Genomic DNA, 24,330 nt, shown 5'->3' on the forward strand with positions numbered 1-24,330 from the left:
TCACTCCTAACCTGCTCCCCCTCTTATTTCTTCAGAATGAGCGAGGAGACTTTTTGGTAGTTTATATCCTGGCCCTCCGGCTTAGAAGATACTTGTTTAGAATGGGGTTTTTTATGCCTGATCCTTCAAAATACCGAGTGTCCTACTGTGAGTAACACTTGGCTCTTGCAGGAAATCTTGCACACAGACTACACTCCTAAGTTTTTAAAATTATTTTTGTGGGTGCTCTGACAACTTTGAGACAGGATGAAATAATACGTAACTCTCTGGAGTGTCTAAATTTCTCCCTAAAGAATAACTGCATTAACTTATTATAGCTGTCAAAATATTAGCAGAGTAGAAACTAGAACTCAACAAGTCATTCCCTAAATATTTACTTTTTATTTTATTGTGGTTTCCCACAACTGCAGCACAAACTGACTAAAAGTTTGGAAACATTTGGCTGCTTTCACTCTCCCAGACAATTGGCATGGACTGGTATGCAGCAATACCCACTCTGGCATTTATAATGCAGATACATCTGTGTTGCTGCAGCATTACAGAAACCCACTGGAAAGTCATCTTTTTGTTTCAGAGATTTCCATGTTTCTAATTTAGCCACTGTGGATGGAATGTTTTCTAGGAAACCCCAGTAGGATGTGGGAGATAAGTGAATCTGATGCAGATAACTCTTGCTTTTGTGTGGTTCCTTGCCTATATGTATCTATGGTAAATAGGCTTCTGATTCATGACCAGGGCTCCTGGTTACATCAATATTGCAAACAATTAATGGCTATGTTTATTGCCAACTTGAAGTTTCCTTCTACTTGTGTTTTCTTTGTATTTTCATTGTCTGCTTCCCTGATTTTTCCCAATGAGAATGTCTAAGTCTTTTTCAAATCAAGCTCTGTTTATCCTTTGTGCACATCCCTCTCTCAGCTAGACCAATATTTGGCCTCTGTGCTGGTCCACTTCTGGGTGGGGTCCTGACTCTAATAAAAGTTACATAACAAGATTTCGAGTAACTTTACTAGAGCCAAGATTTCATTCATGTTGTTCCCTAGGTCTTTGTTATCTCTTCAAATCCGTGTGTGTTCCATTTTATTTCCCTACTCTTGCTTCTTGCTTTGTGCTTTAGTGTTTTCCTTCTCTTACCCTCTGTTCAAACTACCTCTCATTTCTGTCTTGCAGATCACTACTTTCCCAGTTTTCCAGCTCCTCTAGAATTTACTTTTTTTCCCTTAGGTCTTCTCATCTCCTCTTTTCTTTTCCTTGAGCACCTTGGCTTCTACCAAACATGCATTTCCTTAGGACAGGGCCACACAGATCAACCTACAAAATGCAGTACCGTGACAATCTGGGAATGACAGAAGAGACACACGTGCACAGCCCTGAATATCCATTTATCTGCCAGGTTTTCCACGTGGAAACTGCAGAAATGCCTGATGAAAATACCCCTTACCATGTCCTCATGCAGTTTGCCCTGGCCCATCCCTTCCCCACAACCTGGAGGAAGTTTCCATGTCCAAGGGAAGTCAGTGGGGTCAGTCATCCCTGGATTTTTTAGAGTACTCAAGGGAAGAGAGAGATTCCTTCTGCCCTTCTCACCACCTTCCATTTACAGAACAGCCAACCAGTTTATCTCGTACATTTTTCCCACCTCCCTCGCCTGAATATCACCAGTTGTCACACCCAGAATGCCATAAATCAGATTTTCAGATGAGATCTGCGTGCTCACTGACCTGAAGCAGTGACTAGGAAAGGAAAAAATCCTCTTTCTTTACCAATTATCCCAGCTGTTGCCACAACTTCTTGTTGGGGAATGAACTACTGGGAGAAGGAGTGATTAATGTGACTGCTTCCAGTAACCTTATGGCAGCAGAGCAGTATGTAGGCTAGTTTGCACCAAATACTCAAATGGAACTGAGCTGTAGGAATGAGCATGAGTGGAGCAGGACATCCTTTTTGTTTTTGTTTTTTGTTTTTTTTTTTCTGATCTGCATCTTGATAAAACATCAATGCCACCCCGTTCCTTCTAAAGTTTGAAGGATAGTTTGGCCTCCTGATGTATGGATTGCAGATGCATCCATGTATTGTGCACAAGCAATTGAGAGGTCCCAGAGGCAGAGCCCAGCCCGAAGGAGCTGATTTCCCTCATGTCTTCTGCGTGTTGTTTCAAACAGGGAGGATAGTGATCGACGGAATAGACATCAGCAAACTGCCTCTTCACACTCTCCGCTCCCGACTCTCCATCATTCTCCAGGATCCAATCCTGTTCAGTGGCTCCATCCGGTAGGTGCACGTCATCATGGAGGGGGGACAGGCAGCATTGCGTGGCCTGTTTGGAAGAGGAAGGTATGGAAAAGGGAAGTAACCTGCCTAGTTCAGCCCAAACTATCCACAGAGTCTGCCCAGGGCGAGTCAAGTGGCACATATACAATGGCAAGGTGTTAATTTGCAGAAGAGTTGAGTGTAATTGCAGTTATGAGGCTCCTGTTGTGGTTTTCTTTGCAGCTTTAACTTGGATCCAGAATGCAAGTGCACTGATGACAGACTCTGGGAAGCTTTGGAGATTGCTCAGCTCAAGAACATGGTCAAGTCATTGCCTGGAGGCCTTGGTATGTCCGAAAAGTCTCTGGGAACACAGGACAATAATAAAATCATGCATGCACATATAAACAGATATGTGTGATCTGACACTCTGAACCATCATGCAGGAGTTGACAGGCACACAGTGAAGATTCTCTGTCCATACTAGAGAGAATATTCTTACTGAAAAGCTGCAGAGTGATCTGGTTTTCCATGCACTGTGGAAAAATTCTGCAGTACCTCAGCATGGTGGTGTGATTCTTGGGGCTGTCCTGTGCAGGGCCAGAAGCTGGACTTTAATGATCCTTGTGGGCCCTCTCCAACTCAGAAAATTCTATGATTCTATGATTGTATGATCATAGTGGGATAATTAGTCAGTAAGGACTAAAAAGAGCAATTTTACCTCCTCTCCTTTAGCAGAATCTGGTTCTGCCAGCAGAGCTGTAGCTCATCTAGAACACTGACAAGAGTATTTTTCTTACCATTTCAGATCCAATTCATGAAGGAAACTCACATATTTATTTCCATATTAAGCATATTTCGTACTACTAAGATATTACCCTGCAGCCTACCAAATTTCCTAACAAATTTGGGCCAACTATTGGAGCCAACTGTTTAATGATATATTGCTCCTTTCCCAAGAAGCCGTGCTCACTTTTCTTGGCATCCCTCCATTCCACTGTTCAGTCAAGATTAGGGTTATTAGCTTTTGTATTTTGTCCCTGGAAATAGCGCACAAGCAGAGCTGTCACAGACAGCATTCCAGTGGCTGTGACATTCCAAGTAACCGCTTTTATTCCAGATGCCATGGTCACAGAAGGAGGAGAGAACTTCAGTGTGGGGCAAAGGCAGCTCTTCTGTCTGGCCCGGGCCTTTGTCCGCAAGAGCAGCATTCTGATCATGGATGAAGCCACAGCATCCATCGACATGGCCACAGTGAGTACACTCAGCAACCAGCACCACGGATCTGCCAGGAGAAGAGGCACCCAAGTTGTCAGCCATGAGATCTCCCCAGCATAAAAAGCTGCCTGGTTTTGCTCCTCTCCTGTGCTTGGTCTCGGCCATTGATGTTGATGTGGTTTGGGGATTGTGGTGAGGGGGGAAAAAACGATAAAATCAAATGCTTTAGAAAATCCCTGATTTCACGTTTCATTACGTTTCATTGCTACCTCCAGTCTGGTGAGCGGATCAGAGACAGTGTGGAATATGATGATCTCTCTTAGGTGCTTGAGGACACATGAATTAAAATGTAAAAGGATGATGTAACTGAAATAAGCTTTTCCTCTGACAGGAGAACATCTTGCAGAAGGTTGTGATGACTGCGTTTGCAGACCGCACGGTTGTAACGATAGCGGTGAGTGCTGATGCCAGAAAATGCTCTTTCCTCATTCCTCAGGCAGTTCATCTTGCCTTTCACCCATTAAACATCACTACACAAAACTAAAGACATCCCAACAGAGAAGGAAACCACAAGATCAGGGTATTCCCAGATACCAGAACAAGTCAAGACTGGATCAACCTGAAATCTTTCGGTAAATGCTATCTTGCTGTCAAACTAAAACACTTAGATCTCAACACTTAGAACTTCACTATCTTCACTGTCTCCAGGAAAATGTGAAGTCAATCTCACTAAAAAGATTGAAACCAGATGCATGGGTTAAACTGTTACGGAAAGTTGCATCAAAATCTAGGTTTGAATTTTGCCTCTGAAGTCTACGGGTGTTTAGTGCCTACAATCACAACCCAGATTTATGACCTGAGATTTCAAAACCTCTCTGGTGTGGTTTCTCAAGCTGGGTTATCTTTTCTCTCCTTCAGGACAAAAAGATGTGTTTATGATAAAGGTTTACAAAAATTGAATCAATGGGAATTGCCCAAAATTTAAGATCTCTTCAACTAAGTGTTTATATTATTTTTCCTGTTTTCCTGCCTTTTCATGTGCCCAAAAATTCCATAAATCTGCACATGAATGTCCAGCCATATACATGCACACACATGGTGGATATCATGAAGAATATTTCCACCTTGTGACAGCAGGCTTAGTCAACAAACAGATGTTTTCTCCACGGGATAAGTGCATGTTTCAACAGCTGTTTCATTTGCTTTGTCTGGAATCCAGTCCTGTGGTCAGAGATTAGAGTCAGGCCTTCTGGACTCTGGTTTCCAGCCTGTCAGTGACTAGTTTGTGTCGGGCAAACCACTTAACCCAGCTCATTTACAATGTGCTGTGAGGTTCCTGGATGTGTGAATGCTGAAGATGCCACTGGTGTGCATGTTCCCCTGCATTTACACACCATTCCAATTTTCAGTACTGTCCTCCTGACTGGGATTGTAGAATAATAGAATGGCCTGGGTTGGAAAGGACTTTAAAGATCATCTTGTTCCAACCCCGCTGCCATGGGCAGGGACACCTTCCACTATTCCAGGTTGCTCAGAGCCCCATCCAACCTGGTCTTGGACATTTCCAGGGATGGGGCATCAACAGCTTCTCTGGGCGACCTGGACTAGAACATTCCAGACCCTCATCACCCTCACAGGGAAGAATTTCCTCCAAATATCCAATCTAAACCTCCCCTCTTTCAGTTTGAAGCCATTCCCCCTTGTCCTGTCCCTCCATGCTCCTGTAAATAGTCTCTCTCAGTCTGTCTCCCTTCAGGTGCTCTCGCTTTCCTTTTGCTTTGCCTTTCCAAATTTGGTGTCTCAAGCTGAACAGCACACATTGATATTTAGCTTTCCTGACAGAATTGGCTTCGTTTCCTCCCTCTCTTCGCTCTTGGCTGATCCTTCCTTCACCCACCCGTTTCTCTTTTCTGTTTTCCAGCATCGCGTGTCTCACATCTTGGACGCCAATCTTGTCCTAGTCCTTTCTGAGGGCTCTCTAGTTGAATGTGACACTGCCTCAAACTTACTCCTCAAAGAGGACGGCCTGTTCACCACTTTGGTGAAGACTCACAAGTAGACTCTCTCAGTCCACACTGTTCACGAGACTTCTGGCTCTTTGGTAGTTATTTTTACCTCTTCAGTTCCCTTCCACTCTGCTGCCTTTCTGCTGCACAGCTCCTGAGGCCACAGTGCAAGGAGGTGTTTATTGTGTGGTTCCTGGGTTTGTTTAATTCCATGACTGTTTATGCTAAACACAGGTAACTAAGCTTAGACATCGAAACTGTCACATCAAAGGAGTCCAACCCCTAAAGTGATCTCTGATTTTCAGCCTGTAAAGAGAAATATCCTACTTTTAAGAATTCTTCCCATCTATACCTGAGTGGGTGTATTCATATGAAATTGAACTCAAACTGGTTTCATTCCTGTTGCCCATGGGGTTAAACTATTGCCTGGAGCACATTCAAATTAGATCTCAAATAATTCGTTTATAGAAGGGGACAGTCCAGAGGGAGAGTAGACTGGTGGGGTACAGAGACCACGGAGCAGAGCAGGATGCTAAGCCACCTAACAGTGCAGGCATATCCAGGATGTTTCTCGTCCATATTTCCTTAGGGGAAGATGTATTTCAGGGAGATTTATTCCAACAGCTGTGCTGTCTATAATGGCAATTGGCACTCAAAGGTAGAGTGCATGCTTAAGTATTTTCAGGCTTGGTGGCCCAGGCTGTAATCTGGACCTTAGATTAAAGACAAAGTACGAGGACCTAGTCCAAATACAAAGGATAAACAAAGATAGCCTTTCCCCAGCTTACCGTGCCTGGTTAATGACTTGCAGTGGGAATTATCAAAATGAAAACCTGTGTTTGTTTTCCTTTCGGGCAGCATCGGGTTCACACCATCCTCACTGCAGACCTGGTCATCGTTATGAAGAGAGGGAACATCTTGGAATATGACACACCTGAGAACCTCCTTTCCCAGGAAGATGGCATCTTTGCTTCCTTTGTCCGGGCTGACATGTGAAGAAATCACATGATGCAATTTAATAGCTTATTTTTAAACGAATGAAATGAGAATATTTTCTACTCAATGTAACATCACTTTTACCTTTTTTTTTGTCCTTTTTTTTTCAGAGATTCTTTCTTCACACTTCGGTCTTCCAAAATAATAAAATCTATTGCAATACATGTATGCCTTGAAGCAATAAAAATGTCACTTTCTTCAAAGCTTTCAAACTTCACACGCACACACACGCACACGCACACACAGAGGGAGGAGTTTTAGCTTCCTGGGAATTTGGCATTCTCCTTAGACTTTTTATTGACTTTATTGTCTTTTATAGAGAGCAAAAGAATGCACTGATCTTATAAAGTACATATGTTAGGTTGGAACTGGCGATTGAATCGTGCACTTTGTCAAGGAAGCGAGAGGTTCCCCAGAAGCTTTCTGTCCCCAGAGGGGAAAAACCGGGAAAAAAATCCAACCCCAGAAGGCCTGGGGCAATCTGCTGCATTCCAAAGGCGTAAACTTTGCTCTCCAACTCGTAGTGCAGGAGCAGTGAATGAGGGAAAGGAATTTCATCGGGAACAGGGAAATTCTTCCTGTCCTTCACTCCAGTTAGCACACTCGAGTGGCGACAGCATTTCAGTGCAATGATGGCTTATTCCTACAGCCAGTTCTTCCTAAATCCGTATTAATTCTGGCAGTTTTCATCGACCAGAGATTCAAATCACCCTAAAACTATGCATGCTTTGATAGGCTTGTAGAGGACTTTTGTACAGTGTCTCAAGATTTTGTATTAAAATTCATCTGAATTTATAAACTTGGTTTTAGCCAATCTTTTAATCGTGTCCAATAAGATATTCTGCTTTATTAGCCAACCACTGATTGTTTTGTATGTCTTTAGTCCTTCACATTATTTTTTTTTAATCATGGGATAACCTTTTCCTTTACCCATTTCTGGCACATCTCTGCATCAGATCTAGTACAAGGAGGTATGACTTTCAATTTATTACCATACCTTGAAAATTTAGGTGAAGTTAGATAGGTATTTACCTCATATAGTTTTGGAAAGGTCGCCTGCACTTGACTAATGCACATGGTTAAACCTTGACCTGTGTCAACTCCACAGAAACCTCCAGAAGGAGTTTCACACACATATTTTTCCAAGGCACAGTTGAGACATCAGCTTCTGTAACAATATTCAATGTGATTCGTATTCACCAATTGCTGCAAGATTTAGGAAGACCACCAGATGCACTTAAGCCTATTTTTAGTGCAATTAAAATAACATAAGACACAGTATTTGGCCCAAAGAAAATGCAATGAATTTTGGGGAAGTTGTAGGACTTAAAATGGGATTACACTTAGTCTGGTAGCGCAATAATTGTACAGTGTTTTATCTCTTTTACTGATTTTTGGAGGGTTTTTTTCCCCTCTAACTGTTGGAAATAAAAGCTGTGGGACACAACTAAACAAAGAAGCTCAGTCTTGAACAATTTATGAGGGGAAGTACTTCTGTGATTTCCCTGTCTACCGCTGTGAAAAGTTTTTCTTCTTTCCTGATTAATTCCCTGTGTTGACCTTTGTCATACAAATAAAATAAACTAAATAAACAAGCAGATGTTTGCAGCAGAAGCACATATTGTTACCCAAATTTCACAACCAGAAGACTAAAATAATTCTTGATTTAATTTCACTGCCTTCAGTGAAAAGCTAACTGGATCCATAGCTGTCAGACTCAGCCAGTGTGAAATACAAAAAACTTTGTTTATCTGCGTATCTTTGGTGATGATGCAATCCTGGTTTATTTTAAGTAATGCCAACTAACTCAGTGAGATCCCAGTTCCCACTGCATTAAATACTTACCATGGGCCTGGGATTGTGTGAGGTGTCTTGTGGTATTTAAGAGGGGCCAATAATTAGCACCTCTTTGGCCTTACATTTGTCCCAGAGCCATTGCAGGTGTAAGAAGCAACTTCCTTGCTCATCCGGAGCTGTAGAAGTTGATGCTGCTGTTTAAACACATCGAAAACATATTATGGGATGAGAAAAACCTACCAGCCTGATTCCTTCATTCTGGGGGAGGAGAGCAGGAATACTGGCCCTGCTGTCAGGTTAACCATGGTCAAAGTGTTTGGTGAGCAGGTTTAAAAGCACAGCCTGATTTCTAAAGCAGTTAATTCTATTCAGAATACACAAACCCAAACAGAGATAGCAAACATAAACCACCTGCTGTAGACACAGGGGACCTCCTCCAGTTATAGCTGCTGTGCACATGATGGTATACACTCACCAAGGGCTAGGCTGAACATTTTAATTTGTTTTTCTCTAACAGAAGAGAATGTTGCCAATATTATCACAGTTGTTTTGTTCCTAAGAAGGGTGCAGAAGGGAAATTTGAAACAAATTTCTTTTGATTTCACAAAGAAGTCTGAAGTGGGTCCCGTTTGAGAGCAGTTTCCTTGGGCTGTGGCACGTACATGGTAAAGGAAACATTCGCCTTATATTCTTCCACAGCATCCTCACTTTTTTTCTTCACCATCTCCCTATGTCACACCCTCTTTGAGGCTCCTGCTTGTATCCCTGAATGCTCCTTATTCTGCCTGTGCCCTCCCACTCCTTCCTGATTTAGCCTCATACCCTCTGCCCCATTTCTCCTCTCACACAGCACTGCACTCCCTCTCCCTTCCCCATCTTCAGCTTTCTGTCATAACACCCCTCCCCTTCAGGGGAACACTCAAGTGTCATGTTCTGAGGTTGGTTTGTTCCTCTAAGCGTTAAACTAAGCAAGTTTTCATCACTGAGATATTTTGCACTTCCTCCTCTTGCAAAGGAGCTCTGAATACAAACACTGACCATGTGTACATTTCTTTAACTATGGACAGAGGAAAATCATCTCTGTGAGAGATGCTTAATTTTGTTTCTCACCTCATCTCCATTTCTTTTTCTGTTAACTGTTTCTGTGACAGAAGCAGCAAAGTAGAAGGATCACTGAATCATAGAGTCACTGAATGATTTGGGTTGGAAGGGACCTTAAAGCTCATCTCATTCCAAACCCCTGCCATGGGCAGGGACACCTTCCACTAGCCCAGGTTGCTCCAAGCTCCATCCAGCCTGGCCTTGGACACTTCCAGGGATGGGGCAGCCACAGCTTCTCTGGGCAACCTGTGCCAGGGCCTACCCACCCTCACAGGGAAGAATATGACCCAAAGAATTTGCCATCTCATTATGTATAAAACCTCAGCAAATAGTAATTGTATAGAATTACGCTTTCTTAAAGTACAGGTATAATTTTGAATGTGGTCAAGTTGGTCTCTTACAATTTCTTAAAGAATAAATTGTTCTATTTAATTAATTTAATTAATTGTGTCCTTTTTGCTTCCTAAAGCAATGGGCTGTCGTGCTTTGTTGTGAAAAGATGCCAATACATGCACAGACCACTTTGCTAATGTATCATGAGAAGCTGAAGGAAACCTCACACATACGATTTACACAAGCTTTTTTTAGGTATTTTATCACAAAGGGAGATATAATGCACTTAAGGCAAACAGATGCCTCTGTAAACAAAGCTGTGGACAGGGGCCATCTCTCCATTATCATATTTCCATTATCTGGTGGCAAAAGTTGGAGCATGTTTCCCTGGGAAGCACCATAACCCAGTGTGATACTGCCAATCGAAATCTGTTTGGAAATATCTTGAGAAGCCACAGTGCTACTGGTAAAAATCCCTCTGGAGCAATGATTCTCCCATTAAATGTGTTTAAAAGCAAAAGTTAACTCATCGTATCTGTATCCTCAAGTAGTATTTTTGAAAGCCTTATTTAAACTCAAAATGCGTTACGTAAACTCTCTGATATAAATTCCAGGGTGGCATGGGAAGAGCTCCTTGGTTTCTTTGGAAATAAATCCTTTCAGAGGCAAAACTAAGGGAGCACTAAGAAAAGTCCGAAAACAAAACCGTAAATCAAATTATTCATTGCCACGCAAACATCCCAATCACTTCCACACTGGCTTTTTGCTGCCTTGTTTTCTCTCCACTGGAATCGACCTGTGTGCAGGACTGTGGGGAGAGATTAACAGGTTTTCAGATTATCAAAAAAATTGTTGGAAGGAAGGAGTTCTCTCTAACAAACCAGCAGCTTGTTGATGCTGTTTTGGCAGGACAGCTGAGAGTATTGGGCTGTGTGAAGCCGTGGAGTTCAGAGAAGCTTCCAAATGTAATCCTTCAAGAGAAGAGATTTATAGAAATTCTATTTACTACAGTTACTATTAATTATTCACTGTTAAGAGTATTTGTCTGCTGTTACACACTACCCATGCAAACATAACAGACATTCCTGGTAGGGGCTGTTTATTTCTCTAATATAATAAGCCTCATTCTTAAGAGATTATAAACAAGAAGTCATTTAAATATTTTATTCTTTTTAAATTAGCTTCTCTTGGGTGTAATTGTCATCCATCACACGCAAGATGCCTTCTTTCATTTTCATGGAACATGGAGATTTTCATGCTGTGAAGTCCTATATAACAATGCAGCATTCAGCTCACACGTTGCACATTTCACTGCCCAGTGCATTCATTGCCATGTATGTATATTAGTCTGGTTTATATATAAATACATGACATGGTTATACAACTTTTGGATTAAAGGTATAAGTAAGTAATGAACAGTGTCAGCTAGGACTGCCCATCAAGAGTTCCTCGTAGCTGTTCCCATGACATTTCTTAACTCTCCCTTTAATTTACTTCAGGGTTTTCTGGCTGGGTCCATAAATATCACTAAAACGTCCAGTAAAATATTTAACCATGTAACTAAGGAACTAATGCAGCTTAGTGTAAATGACATGGTCCAGAACCACCACCCTTCAGGATCACAGTTACAGATGCCCCAAAACAGCATATTCTTTCATATTAAATGGTTATGTGTGTTTTTATTCTGCTGGTCAGATCAGACCCTTACACCTTCAGCAGTGTGACCATTGGAATTCTCCATCAGAGGCAGGAACCTGAGGTTCTAGAGGCTCTGAGTACTGCAGATTTTCGTGGCTGAATCATTTGGGTTTGGGGCCCTCCACTTCTCCAGGTCTCGCCACAGCATCTGAGATTTGAGGGCTCTGAGTTGCCAGATACTCTGTGACATGATCTTAAAATAAAACATGGCACCTCTCTTCCATCAATGGCATAATCTTGGTTTAACCCTCACCCTGCAGCCAGCAGAGATAGTCACTTAGGGGAAAGGGGTCCTGGAAACACAAAAAATGATGGAAAGACAAAGAAATTCCGTTTCACAAACCGGAAGAAAAATAAAAATCTCTTTCAGGTGGTGGCATGGCTCTCTGAGCCAGTTCTGGGCTTCCCAAAAGAGGAGATAAAAATCTATGAATCTCATCCTAGGCTGAAGCCAGATACAAGCTTTATGGTTGCTGCTGCACCAGAGGAATAAGCCCAGTTTGGATAAGGAGGTGGAATGAAAAGCCCTGCCCTCAACACCTGGCTTTGTTCCTCCAGATACCGCCAGAAGAGAAGGAGAAATGGCAGCTCTAATTTATCCCAGCAGCAGGAGTTATCCCTCTCTTATTTTCTGGCTTTTTGCTTCAGGGAGCAGCTTTACCTGTTCCTTGACCCAACGTTTAGGCTCTACCCACACAGCCAAATAAAATGGGAAAAGTGAAACTGCCCATCTGTGGGAGCATCCCTGTGTCTAAACCCACAACTATCCCAAAATAAGGTTTGCCTTGTCCACCCTGCACATTTACAACAGTCTCTGGACTGTGCTTGGGGCATCCCACGCCCAAACCACACCTGGGCACTGGGTGGGAGGGAAGTGCTGCCCAACACAAGCCCAAACCCTGCCGTGGAAGGATCACAGAATTATTTAGGTTGGAAAACATCTCCAAAGTCATCAAGTCCAACTTTTGACTGAACACCAGCTTGTCAGCTGAGTGCCACATCCAGTCAGTTCTTGAATCCAGGGATGGGGACTCCACCACCTCCCTGGGCAGCCCCTTCCAGGGCTTGGCCACCCTTTCAGTGAAGAAATTCTTCCTGAAAGACTTGGACAAACGACTTTGCAGGGGAAGATGTTTTTAAAAAAATCAGGCATTGGACATTTTGGGATACCGTTTAGTGAGGAAGTCCCTGCTCCACGGGACTTAAAATCCAAACTTGAGATGAGACTGAACAGCAGGAAGAGGGCAATGACACCAAGGAACATACAGAGCTGTGCCTGGTCACTGAGGAGCAGATTAGCAGATCTTGCTCTTGGACTCTCCAGAGTTTGGGAACAGCTCTCAGACATTCAGAGAGCTCTGCTGTTTTGAGTATAGTTGGGTTTTTGAGTGTGGTTTTTGAGGCAGCCCTATGGGGGGAAAAAAATGGAGAAATGCAACAGAAAGACACTAAGGAGTCCAAACCCAAAGTGGGGCTCCTCTTCCCAGAGCCTCAGAATAAACTCCTGCCCCAGGAAAGGACATGTAAGAAACATGCAACTTATATAGGATGAGGGGCACTAGTTGCATATATTTTGATGATAAAGACTATTTTTGTCCCGCTGCTCTTGCATGAAACAAGGAAAAGAAAAAAAAAAAAACAGAGCTCGTTCAGGGTAACAGATGCCCTTAGTTTGCAGTTTCTGCTCTTTCATGTTTGATGGATGTCCTGCCAGCTCATCTGGGGAAGAGTTCATCCACGCAGTCCGAATATGGCTTATCAGCTTTGTGTGTCTGTGGAAGCCTCTTTCTAAGTGCATGACATCTCTGGAAGCCTGCAAAGTCATCCTATCTCTAAGCTAAGATTAGAATTTCAAACAAAACTTATTACGAAGCAGGATTTTCTGAAAGGGCTGCCCACAAGTATAATGTGGAAATTTCAGATTCACGTCTAAGCACGTTATTTAATCCTCTTCTTAGATAGACATAATTGTAAGGTGATATTTACCGTATTATCAGTAACTCTTGTGGGTGGAGGGGAATGAAATAGCAAGCAGGAGATGCATGGAGGGCCATAACAAAACTGGACCCAAACTTGCCATCAATTCTGATCATGTTTTTTCCTGAAAAGGCTGTGCTCACAGCACTCAGACACTGTGTTCCCAACCAAACGGGTTAGGAGACATTTTAGGAGATTTTCCCAGCTCTTACTTAAATCTCAGACTTAATTGTGCATGTGGCAACCAAGCAAGTATTTAAAAGGTCAAAGGGGAGCGTTTTTAGTAGCTGTCACTCTCCAGAGCATATTCGTGTGCTGCAGCTGGGGGAAGTGGGTGCTGTGCTCAGAATGGTGTCTGGTGGCCCCTGATCTTCACATCCCTGTGGTCATGGCCCAGCAGGCTTCCTCAAAGCTCATCTCCAGTGTGAGCAGGGAGGAAGGCATCTCCTCCTGTGAGAGGGAAGCTCTTTCAGTATAGAAAGGCAGGATTTTGTGAGCACTTTTCCTCCAGTGTACAACGATGGGTAAAACCGTCAGTAACTTTCGTTTAATCACACTGGGGCTGTACCAAAACTGTTTGTGTGAGTTTGATGGATCCCTTCCTGTCTCAGCTGCAAAAATTCCACCCTCTGCATGGTGCCCAATGAAGGGTGAGGAGACCCCCAGCAGGTTAGCAGGGAACATGTGGATCTGAGAGCTTGCAGGAGAGCCCGACAGTACCAATGCTGGCAGCAGTTTCTGTTCCACCTGACCAGCTTGAGGAAGGTTGCTCCTCGCTCCCACCTGCCCTCAGAGACGGTTTAGATCTGCTTTTTCCAAACTAGCTGCTGATGCACAGGCTGATTTTATGCCACACAGTCGCAGTCACTGCCAGCAGAGACGGTGTGAGGAGCACAGGGGCAGCTGAGGAGCCTTGGCTGAGAGAGAAGGGGCTGAGGCTGAAAACAGCCACACAGGTGTGGAATGCTCTGAGGTGCCAGGTAAATAAAATCACATTTCTTGGTGTTTCTGTGACCCTGTTTGTAAAGCTGTGGATTCCAAGAACGCCAGAGGAAACTGTGCAATTGGGCAAGTGACAGGAGTCAATTTGTGCCAGATGCAAAGTAATACAAGTCAAGGACCTTATGAAAAGTGAGGGGTGGGAGATGTTCCCTGCAGTTTCCAAGCAGTTTTTTATTTTTTGAGTTGCATCCTGGGGAATGTCAATCTTGTTTCTAGTCCTAGTATGGAGCAAATATTTCATAGAGAGAAAGGCAGAGGAGAAGAATAAGGAAAAGAGGAAAAGGATAAGGAAAAAGGGAAAAGGAAAAGGGAACAGATATTTTTTTTTAATGTTAATTAACCTGTTGTTTCTGATAGTTACACCACTTTTGGAGGCTGCATCAAAAAAATAATTCAACCCCCCCCTGAGCTGTCCCTGCCATCCCATTTGTAGGAGGGTGATGCTCTGAGTTGCCCAAACCCAGCACACAAAGTTGCAGAGTTGGTACCAACCAGGCTGATCCAGCAGATCAGCCAAGTGACTCAATGTATTTGCACTCAGAGTCTGGTTAGAATCTAAAGGTATTTGGTTTAAACCCTGATTTTTCAGACTGCAGCTTCTCGTCTGCCTGAAATTAATTTCACACACCAATATTTAGCTAATTGCCTAATATGACAGGGGCTTTGTGTCTGTCTCCCTTCTGGGTGCTGGGTATGTGGTACTGGCACAGGACAGTTCTACAGAAGTTTCCAGGAACCACTCATCTATTTAAAGCTGAGCACGTGCATGTGTTCAGCAGGGTGGATATCTTCAAGCTGAGGATTACACTGCCTGTCAAATGCGCCTTCTCATTTTTTCCAAGCCTGAATACACTTAAAAACCTTCCTGATGGCAGCAGGCCTGTCAAACCTTTTCTTCTCTAGTTTAAAGAGAGGAGTGAAGTGGTTTGTTCTGTGTAAATTTTATGCCATGCAGGTAATTTGCTTGAGTGATACACAGAAAAGTTTAGAAGCTTCCCTACTGAACACAAACACACACATTCCTTGGACATGGGGGAGTCAATCTGACAGGATGAAATCTCTGCACTTTGCTTCATTACAGTCTAAATTTAGAACTTTTCATAAAATCGATGTACTGTTTATTCTTCCTATTACAAACCCTTATACTTCAGGGGAAAAAAGAAACAAACCCAAAACATAAACCCCTGGCATTTCCAAGAATGCAAGTTTCCATTAAACACGAGAGCCAAAGCTGTAAACCTCAACCGGTGGGAAAGAGAAAAACGTCAGTGACTTCACTGTTTTTTGTCGGTTTGTATGGGGGGTTTTGTATTTTTTGTTTGTTTGTTTGTGTTGTTTGGTTTTTTTCATAGTGCATAATTTCTCCTATACCCACCCCAAACACAGAAACCAGTGCTGGCTGTCCAGCTGAACAGTATGAGGGGCCTGACTCTGCCCAGCAGTACCTTCGACCCATGAAAAGGTGTGTCTTTTTTTTCCTATTCTTGCAGGGACAGGTAATTAGGCTTGTCAAAGGCAGTGAAAGTCTCGAGATTCTGTCTCTGATCTCCCGAGCACAGCTTTACTTTCTGCTTGCAAGGCGTCCCAGCCAGATTCGAGGGGAGATTAGATAGAGTTAGGACCGTTCAACCCTTGGTTTGCCGGGCTCAGCCATCGGGAGCGCAGCCGGGGTTGGCTTTACTGGCTTTCTTTTTTTTTTTTTTTTTTTTTCTTTACACCCACGAGCCGTGTGAGCACCGCGGTCCTCTGCTCCACGGGCTGCTCCCAACGCGAACCGCGCCGTGCTCCGCATCCTCCTCGGGCACCGCGCAGCGCGGGGAGCGCTGCCCGCCCCGCCCCGCCCGCGTCCCGCCCGCTGCGGGGAGAGCCGGCCGTGCTGCGGGGCCCTGCGGGGCGGTGCGGGGTCAGGCAGCCCCTGCCCTCCCCCGGGGGGACGGGCCAGCCCGCCGGGGAGCCGGGCTTTTTCCGTGGGTTTGTGCTGTCGCCCCGTCTGGGGACAAAGTTTGGGAATAAAGGGAGGGCTTCCCCGCCTAATCCCGGAAGGGAGGGAGAGCTGAGAAGGGCAAGAGCGACCGCCTGCTCCGTGGAGGGCCGTTCCCTGCTTCCCGCACCTCCTGCTCGGCTCCTTCTTGCGATGCTCGCGGGGCGCGGGGCAGGGGCTCTCGGCGGGGCGCTGGGCGCGCTGCGGGGCTGTGGCCGCAAGGAATGAGTCTCCACGCTCTCTCCACAGACTAGCCCCGGCTCAAACCAGGGACGTCCGATTCTTCAGGTCCTCAAGGATGCGAGTAACTTAGTGATTCGTGTTCTGGTACCCACCTGGGCACTGCCGCCTCCTGGAGAAGCAGCCCGAGGAACCGACCTGTTGTACGTCACGGTACTTTCACACCGCGTTTGTGAGGCTGTTGGGCAGCCTCCCTTCCTGCAAGGAGCGCCCAAGTGGCATCTTTCCTTTCTGTTACGAGCAGATACCAGCTGCTCCTGTAAAAAATGATGGTCTGAAAGAGGGAGGGCGCTGTAGAATTAGCATTTAATGTAAGGGGTTTTGGTAGGGGGCACCTAGCCGGGGCTTCTTCTTGAAGTGGCAAATTTGACCGGGTTGTCTCTCTTTGCAGGGTAGAGCGAGCCCTGTGGAGACGCTCTGGAGGGACCACCCCTCCCACTTCTCATCCCGCTGTGAGTGGACTATGGTGGCAGGAAGATGTTGGCTCGGAAGAGTATCATCCCTGAAGAGTATGTGCTGGCACGGATCGCTGCCGAGAACCTGCGTAAGCCGCGCATCCGGGACCGGCCGCGCAAAGCCCGCTTCATCGCCAAGAACGGCGCCTGCAACCTGGCGCACAAGAACATCCGCGAGCAGGGGCGATTCCTGCAGGACATCTTCACCACCCTGGTGGACCTGAAGTGGCGGCACACGCTGGTCATCTTCACCATGTCCTTCCTGTGCAGCTGGCTGCTCTTTGCCATGATGTGGTGGCTGGTGGCTTTCGCCCACGGCGACATGGACCCGAGCACAGAGAACACCGCCAACAGCACCAAGTGGACGCCGTGCGTGACGTGTGTCAGGTAGAGTGTGGTCAGTGGGGTGAAGGAATTGGTGGGGGGTAGCAGAGCTGCCTGCTGTCCTGGCGTTGCCTAAAATGCAGCTTTTGGTTGACGTGAACGAAAACGTTGTGTTTGGTTGAGACAGTTGGAAAGTGCAGTGTTTTCCTCTAGATTGCGTATATTCAGCAAGCCTGCCGGGCTTGGAAAATACTGTACTGTAGATTTCTTTGATTCCTTACAGGATCTGAGAGAGAGGGAGACCTGCTGCTTTTCATGTGTCTCCACACTCTGTGGGTAACATACCTTGCCTGTCGAGATAAGAGCCTGCTGCAAGAGTGGGTATGTGTTATCTGTATTGTAACGTTGTCTACGGCAGTGGGAGCACCTCCAGCCTGGTGGTCACTCCGGAGCGGTGCCCCAGAGGCAGGACACCAGCTGTGGGTGCCAGGCAGGGCTAGCAGGAAGAGTGTCACTTAGGTTGAAAGTGGATGTCTTTCAAGACGACTGTCATGGGACAGTTAAATATGGGGTTCTCCAAAATACCTTGGTAAAGCCACAGGTTTGACAGAGGAACAGTTTCCACAGTAAGCATGATGTGTCAGACAGTGAAAGCTTAAGGGATGACTAGATTAAATGTCACCTCTTAGGGTATTTTACCTCCTGCCCCCAAACTCATGACAGTTGTCAAGGCACCGATAAACTGGCACATTCATACACAGAAGAGAAGACTGTTTGTTAATTGGAGGTGGGGTGAGCAAGAAGATTGCTTCAGCAGCTGTTAAATATGTTTTTTTTAGGGAGAAAAATACTGGTTTGGTACCACCAGCCTGCCCCAGATCAGCTGCCCTTACACATCACAGTGCTGTGAGAGTCTGGGGAGCTGCAGGGTCCTCTGAGACATCAGAGAATCCACTTCCCTTTTCTCCTTTCTCTGACATAGTTTTGAGGCATCTCACCAAGTTTGAAGGGACATCGTATCTGGCTCATGAGGGAGCAGAGGTTTAATTCCCCCTTTGTTTTGACAATTTTTTTGCTACATGGGGTATTTTCCAAGCTAAAGGAAATGGGGATTTTTCTGAGCTAACCTTCATTAGGTTTGGGGGGGCTGGAGCAGGGGTCGCTGCCTTATTTCTTTCCCATTGTGTGGCCACAAGCAGTCTCCTCTGAAATGAGATGTCATGACCCAGCTTGCGCCCGCAGGAGCGTTACCCCCGCATTTCTGGGATCTGTGGGATTGGTCCAGCTGGAACTAGTGAGCAGCTACAACCCTCCAGCTCTTCAGGGTCAGCTGAGGGGATATCCCTCTGTGGGTTGGCAGCCCCCTCAGCTTGGCCCACCCCACGGGTCAGCCTGCAGAGCCTGAGCTGGGTGCCAAGGGTGTCAAGTGTCAAGGGTGCCAAGCTTTTCCAGGACGTCTCCTGCCAGGACAGCCAGGAGGGGTGTGGAAAAGCAGAGTGAGTGAATCGGTGTAACTTTCTGTGGTTCAGCCAAAGAACACACATCCCTCCCTCGTGCCAGTACCTGGGGTGGCTCAGCCAGCAGCTGATGGAGTGTCCATATGCAAGCCATGGAAAATCTTCCCCCCTCATAGTGAAACACTTGGCCTTGTTAAATCTGGTTACCACTTCGGTCAAAGCCAGGTAGTAACAATGGGATTGCTGCCATTTGTCAGGATGGATAGCTGTTAGGTGCGAAATATCTTTAATATTGTCTTTAATATTAAATGCCAAAATAATGGCAAATAATTTTTAACCTGCTTCCCTGAGGTTTAGGCCCACAGATATTTCAGGAGAGCTTTCTTGGGTAGGTGCCATTATAGATTTATGGGAAATGTGGCTTTTGAAATTTTGACCAGTGCTTAGGACTTGCACAGCACTTTAATTATTCCAAGTACTGCAGAAGTTTCTAAGTCTCACAGCTCTGCCACAGAAGGCAAACATTATCCAAAAAGGAAAGCTGCTACACAGTTCTAAGGGAAAGGACCTGGGAACAGTGTGATTTGGAGTTTCTGGCTCCCTTTTCACATGGTCAAAATGCTTTACAAGCTTGCTGTTTCAGTTGCTTCCACTGTAAAAAGTGGATTTCCTTTACTTTGTTTTTCTTTTTAAAAGAAGGAGTATTGTTAAGGGAAAGCAGGATATTTACTCTGCAGAGCCTTAAGTTGAATTAAACTGAATTAAGTTTAATCCAGAAGCTTCATTCTGCATGTAAATAAATATTCACGAGCATAAGTAATCATTCCATGGATTTATATTAATTAACTCCTTCATATCCAATTTCTTAAGAGTGGATTGCAAAAATAGAACCCCCTCGATACAAAAGAATTTGTTAAAAATTTAAAAACCAGAAAAGGTAAAAAGAAGAGTTCTTTTAAAGATATCTCTGCAGAGACTGACTGGTTTTCTGAAAGAGGGACTTTCTCATTTTATAGAAAATTATCCCTGATACTACCCATGCTATTTTAATGTCTCCTCATGACCCCAGTGAAAATACAATCAGGAAAAAAAAAAAAAAAGAAAAAATATTTTAAATCAGATTAATTGAAAAATAAACCAAACCCAAAGAATGATATAGACCCATCTTCATGGGCAGGATATATTTTCCATAGGTAAAACCCTGTTGAGCATGGCAATGCTTCAGATTTCATGGATTGCACTGTGTTAAAAAGGTGACTGCGCTCATATGAGACCCAGCATGCTGCAAGTTCACCAGATAATCCCCAAGGTACTGATTTTAGACACATGAGACTTTGCTGAAGGCTATCTTTGGTTGTAAAAGGAAATTAAAGACCCTGATATATAGAGGGGATATGACATTGTGGGCTGCTATAAATGATGCATTTTGGAAAGTTTGTGGACAGGGTTTCCTGATGTCTAGCGTAGAATATTAGGGAATTTAACTTAACTCACACTTCTACAATCCACTTCTGTGCTGAAGTTTTCCAGCTGGTCTTGCCATGGCAGTGAGCTAAACCCAAGCCCTGGGTTACAGGATGTGCGGGGGGCACCATGCCTCTCTCTGCAGCCTGATCCCGCAGGTTCAGGCACAAGGCAAGCAGGGTTTTGGGAATCTGGGAGTGTCCCCTTTCCCTCCAGGAAATCCCAGGTCATGATTCAGGTAGTATGAATGAAAGACCACAATTTTCCCTGTTTCCTTTCCCTGCACAGGCTGGTGGAAGGATCTTGGTGTTCCAGCTGATTGCTCACTGTTGCCAAAGCCTCCTCTCTCCACCAAGAGCTTCATGGGATGGAGGAGGTGGAAAGCTCAGGTGTTACAGAGCTGTTGACTGACAGAGTGGGCAGGATGTGTTCCATGAGCTGCTCGGGGTCACTCTGTGTTACAGACGGTCTTTTAGGGGCTCAGGCTCTGAGGTTTCCCTGCCACCATCAGATACTACACCAACCACACAAAACCAGAGTCAGCAAGCACACAGTGGTTTTGCTGGTGTTAACAGAAGGCTTAAGTATGCCAGAACTGTACAAATAGGTCCTTAAATTTCTTTCTACAAACTACATGTGAACAGTTTCCCAGTTTGTGTTCCATGTCCTGGGAGTTAACTTGGTGCAATCTTCCCCTACAGGTCTTTCACCTCCGCTTTCCTCTTCTCCATTGAAGTCCAGGTGACCATTGGTTTCGGAGGCAGGATGATGACAGAGGAATGTCCCTTGGCCATCACAGTGCTGATCCTGCAGAACATCGTGGGTCTGATCATCAACGCTGTCATGCTGGGCTGCATATTCATGAAAACAGCGCAGGCCCACAGGCGGGCCGAGACCTTGATTTTCAGCCGGCAGGCCGTCATCGCCGTCCGCAACGGCAAACTCTGCTTCATGTTCCGAGTGGGAGACCTCAGGAAGAGCATGATCATCAGCGCCTCGGTGAGAATCCAGGTCGTGAGGAAGACCACGACCCCCGAAGGGGAGGTCATACCCATCCACCAGGTAGACATCCCCGTGGACAACCCCATCGAGAGCAACAACATTTTCCTGGTGGCCCCCTTGATCATTTGTCACGTCATCGACAAGCGGAGCCCTCTCTACGACATCTCCGCCGCCGACCTGGCGCTCCAGGACCTGGAGCTCATCGTGATACTTGAAGGAGTCGTGGAAACGACGGGCATCACGACGCAGGCCAGGACCTCCTACGTGGCCGAGGAGATCCTGTGGGGCCACCGCTTCGTGCCCATCGTCACCGAGGAGGAAGGCGTGTACGCGGTCGACTACTCCAAGTTCGGCAACACCGTCAAGGTGGCGGCGCCGCGTTGCAGCGCTCGGGAGCTCGACGAGAAGCCCTCCATCCTCATCCAGACTCTGCAGAAGAGCGAGCTGTCCCACCAGAACTCCCTGCGGAAGCGCAACTCCATGAGGAGGAACAACTCCATCCGGAGGAGCAACTCCATGCGGAGAACCAACTCCTCCCTCATCGTGCCCAAAGTGCAGTTCATCACGCCCGAGGGCAGCCAGAGCGCCTCGGAAACGTGATGCACAGCTTGGCGTGAGGCTTTGGGAGGAGGAGACACCTGTGGTGGTTTTGCTTAAATCTCCTTTTACTTCAGAAAACGAGAACACGATGCAGAAGAGAACCGTGCAAGAAGTAGTTATTCCATTACTTACCGAAAGCACCACCTAACGGCATAAGAAACCACTTTAGCACTTAGTGTATGAATTAATAGAAAAATGGCACGTACACTAAAGAAAGCACAGTTCACCCATGTAATATAATGTGTATTTATTCCCGTTTTAATGGCACGCTAATTTTTTTTAATCCTATTTTTCCTGTCAGGGGTCTCTTTCTTGTCTTCTGCTGGGTGTCACAAGGTGGGGGGTTTTCCTGTGTCAGTGGGTTGCCCACCTGCAGGCAGAAGTGAGTGCTTTTTACCAAACTTCTGCATACAACAGCTCCCACGGATTCTGTGCGAGATATTTGGATGTCGATCTTGTTTTTGGTGTGAATTCCTTCAAAGGAGTAGCCAAATTCCTCAGTGATTTCACCAGAGGAGAGACACTATTTTACCTTCGTTTTCCGGGCTTTTTCTTTTCCTTGGTTTGTGGCAAGGGCGTTTTGAGAGCCCATTCAGGTGAAGTGACCTGTCCATCCTACAGGAAAACTGGTGCCACTCGGGGCAGCACTGGCAGGAAAACCAATGGAACAGCAAGGAGATACTCGGCTGCAGGACAACACACATCTTAGTGTAGCTGTAGCCCGAGCTGAGAAACTCCAGTCCTCCTGACTGCCACCTGAGCATGTTTCACTGAAATTATTCAAGCTGGAAAAATCAAACGCCTCTCTAACATCCTCTTCGTGTCAGTGGAAGACCAAATCCTGTTTTGTTTCCTCTTATAGATGGAAGACAACCCATGTACTTCCTTCACTTACGGTATTTTTCACAGGATTGAGTCTGTTTGCTCCAGCAGAAGGTTGCAGTTTTGCCAGTGGGAATTCATGAATGGGAATGTGAGGGAACCATGCCAATAATATTAGAGAAAGTATTTTCAAAACTATCTGAATAATTTTCAGGGGGACTTGGGTGCTGCTGCTGATGAATTACTTTTTTTCTTTTTTGTTTTTCCAGCAGCATCTCACTTGTGTTCTTATATAACCTGGCATTGGGAATTGGTGGTAAAACGCTTTGCTCTTCAAATTAAAATGGGCATTTGTTACCAAAAATGTCATCACATGTTTTTCTCCAAGAATACATAAATATATGACAATTAGTTGTATCACATTTGGTAATGTTAAATTGATACCTGCTTTTTTTCCTCTGTGAATAAGAAGCATAATTATGGACAAATTCACATTTAAATTTCTCTAAAAAATAGTGTTATGTCTTTGGCTCAAGAGAAGTTCTGTCCTTGTATTGACTGTCCGAGCCACTCAGCCATTTAAAAACTCCTGCAATTTTAAATATTTGCTTATTCCTGTCAGGTAAAATAGTCAGAAGCAATGCTGGATTCTCGTTCTCTTTGGAAGCCGGTTCATCAGCAGTTGCCTGGATGGTTTTTAGGCTCCATATAGGGTTGGGTGGTGGCAGGGAAGGACATTGCTCTGTGTAGACTCCCTGCTTTTGGAGCAGGTGCTCTCCAGAACATCAGCTCTGACAAATTACTTCTGTCTGAAGCAGTAGCGTAAACTGAAGTTTCTGCTAAAAGCATCCATTCCCTGGCCTGCCCACTAATGTTCTGGAAGAATGGATGGTGAACATCTGGAGATATTAATCTGCCCGTTTTGTGTCCAAACAATGAACATCTGCAGCTTCCAAGAAGAGTCAGAGCAAAGCATACGCAATTTGTCTCTGGCCTCCGTTTCCAGGGCTGTGAATTTCTTTGAGGTTGTCTGTTTGATACATGGCTAAGTCAGATGCTGTACAAAAGCAGATTTTCTACAAAATAATAATAATAAAAAAAGGTGACAATTATGATTTCTTCCGTCTCTGATTTTTCCCTATTTCTTTCCTCTTTTCCTTTGTATTCTCCATTCATTTCTCTCTACTCTTAGTCCTCATACTCCAGCCTTTTCCACAGTCCTTTTGAGTAACAATTATATATTATCTCAATATTCTGTCAGTATTTCAGATGAATTGGGTTTTTTTACCCACAACCATTTTCTCATTTTCCTCTTAAGTACATTCTCCATTTCGTTTTCACCTCTCTACTTCACACCTAACTGTTTCTTGTCAGACTGTTATAGGGATATTGGTATTTTGAGACACCACTAAGACACTCCAATCCTGTGCCAGGATGTTGATCAGATACACAAGTGTCATAAGTGTCATGTTCACATGTGCTGTGCTCCTGCTCTATGCAGAAAATCCTTTATTGCAAATCCCCATTTTTTGAGCAAGTTTTGCAGGCCTGGAAGAGGCCAGTGGTAGAAGCAGCCAGCTGTGGAGTAGGGAAGAGGTTTTGGGCCT

The 24,330-nt window shown here is 45.0% G+C and overlaps 2 protein-coding genes across 8 annotated transcripts in view; both read left to right on the forward strand.

Annotated features, from left to right (window-relative positions):
* The window catches only part of ABCC9 (ATP binding cassette subfamily C member 9), a 71,179-nt gene extending 62,528 nt beyond the window's left edge, over positions 1 to 8,651 (forward strand). For 3 of the 5 annotated variants that reach the window (XM_050324315.1, XM_050324314.1, XM_050324312.1), the window contains 5 exons: positions 2,163 to 2,271; positions 2,494 to 2,597; positions 3,371 to 3,504; positions 3,860 to 3,922; positions 6,333 to 8,650. In XM_050324315.1, coding sequence (XP_050180272.1) covers positions 2,163 to 2,271; positions 2,494 to 2,597; positions 3,371 to 3,504; positions 3,860 to 3,922; positions 6,333 to 6,470 — 548 coding nt within the window. In that variant the 3' untranslated portion in view covers positions 6,471 to 8,650. Of the gene's footprint in view, positions 1 to 2,162; positions 2,272 to 2,493; positions 2,598 to 3,370; positions 3,505 to 3,859; positions 3,923 to 5,389; positions 5,570 to 6,332 lie in introns of all 5 variants that reach the window. The other 2 variants (XM_050324313.1, XM_050324316.1) reach the window with 2 other exon arrangements.
* A 7,678-nt stretch (positions 8,652 to 16,329) lies between these two features.
* On the forward strand, positions 16,330 to 23,835 carry KCNJ8 (potassium inwardly rectifying channel subfamily J member 8). 3 transcript variants are annotated; one of them, XM_050324326.1, is made up of 4 exons: positions 16,330 to 16,349; positions 16,609 to 16,752; positions 16,991 to 17,441; positions 21,001 to 23,835. In XM_050324326.1, the coding sequence occupies exons 3-4, from the start codon at positions 17,077 to 17,079 to the stop codon at positions 21,899 to 21,901; spliced, it is 1,266 nt and encodes a 421-aa protein (XP_050180283.1). In that variant the 5' UTR covers positions 16,330 to 16,349; positions 16,609 to 16,752; positions 16,991 to 17,076; the 3' UTR covers positions 21,902 to 23,835. The 3 variants fall into 3 exon arrangements, with proteins under 3 accessions (XP_050180283.1, XP_050180281.1, XP_050180282.1); XM_050324324.1 differs by lacking the exon at positions 16,330 to 16,349 and having other exon boundaries at positions 16,372 to 16,752; XM_050324325.1 differs by lacking the exon at positions 16,330 to 16,349 and having other exon boundaries at positions 16,372 to 16,742.
* The last annotated feature ends 495 nt before the right edge of the window (positions 23,836 to 24,330 follow it).

Source organism: Myiozetetes cayanensis, unplaced genomic scaffold (genome assembly GCF_022539395.1).
Source record: "Myiozetetes cayanensis isolate MyiCay16 unplaced genomic scaffold, myiCay2020 scf3, whole genome shotgun sequence".
NCBI classification, from domain to species: Eukaryota; Metazoa; Chordata; class Aves; order Passeriformes; family Tyrannidae; genus Myiozetetes; species Myiozetetes cayanensis.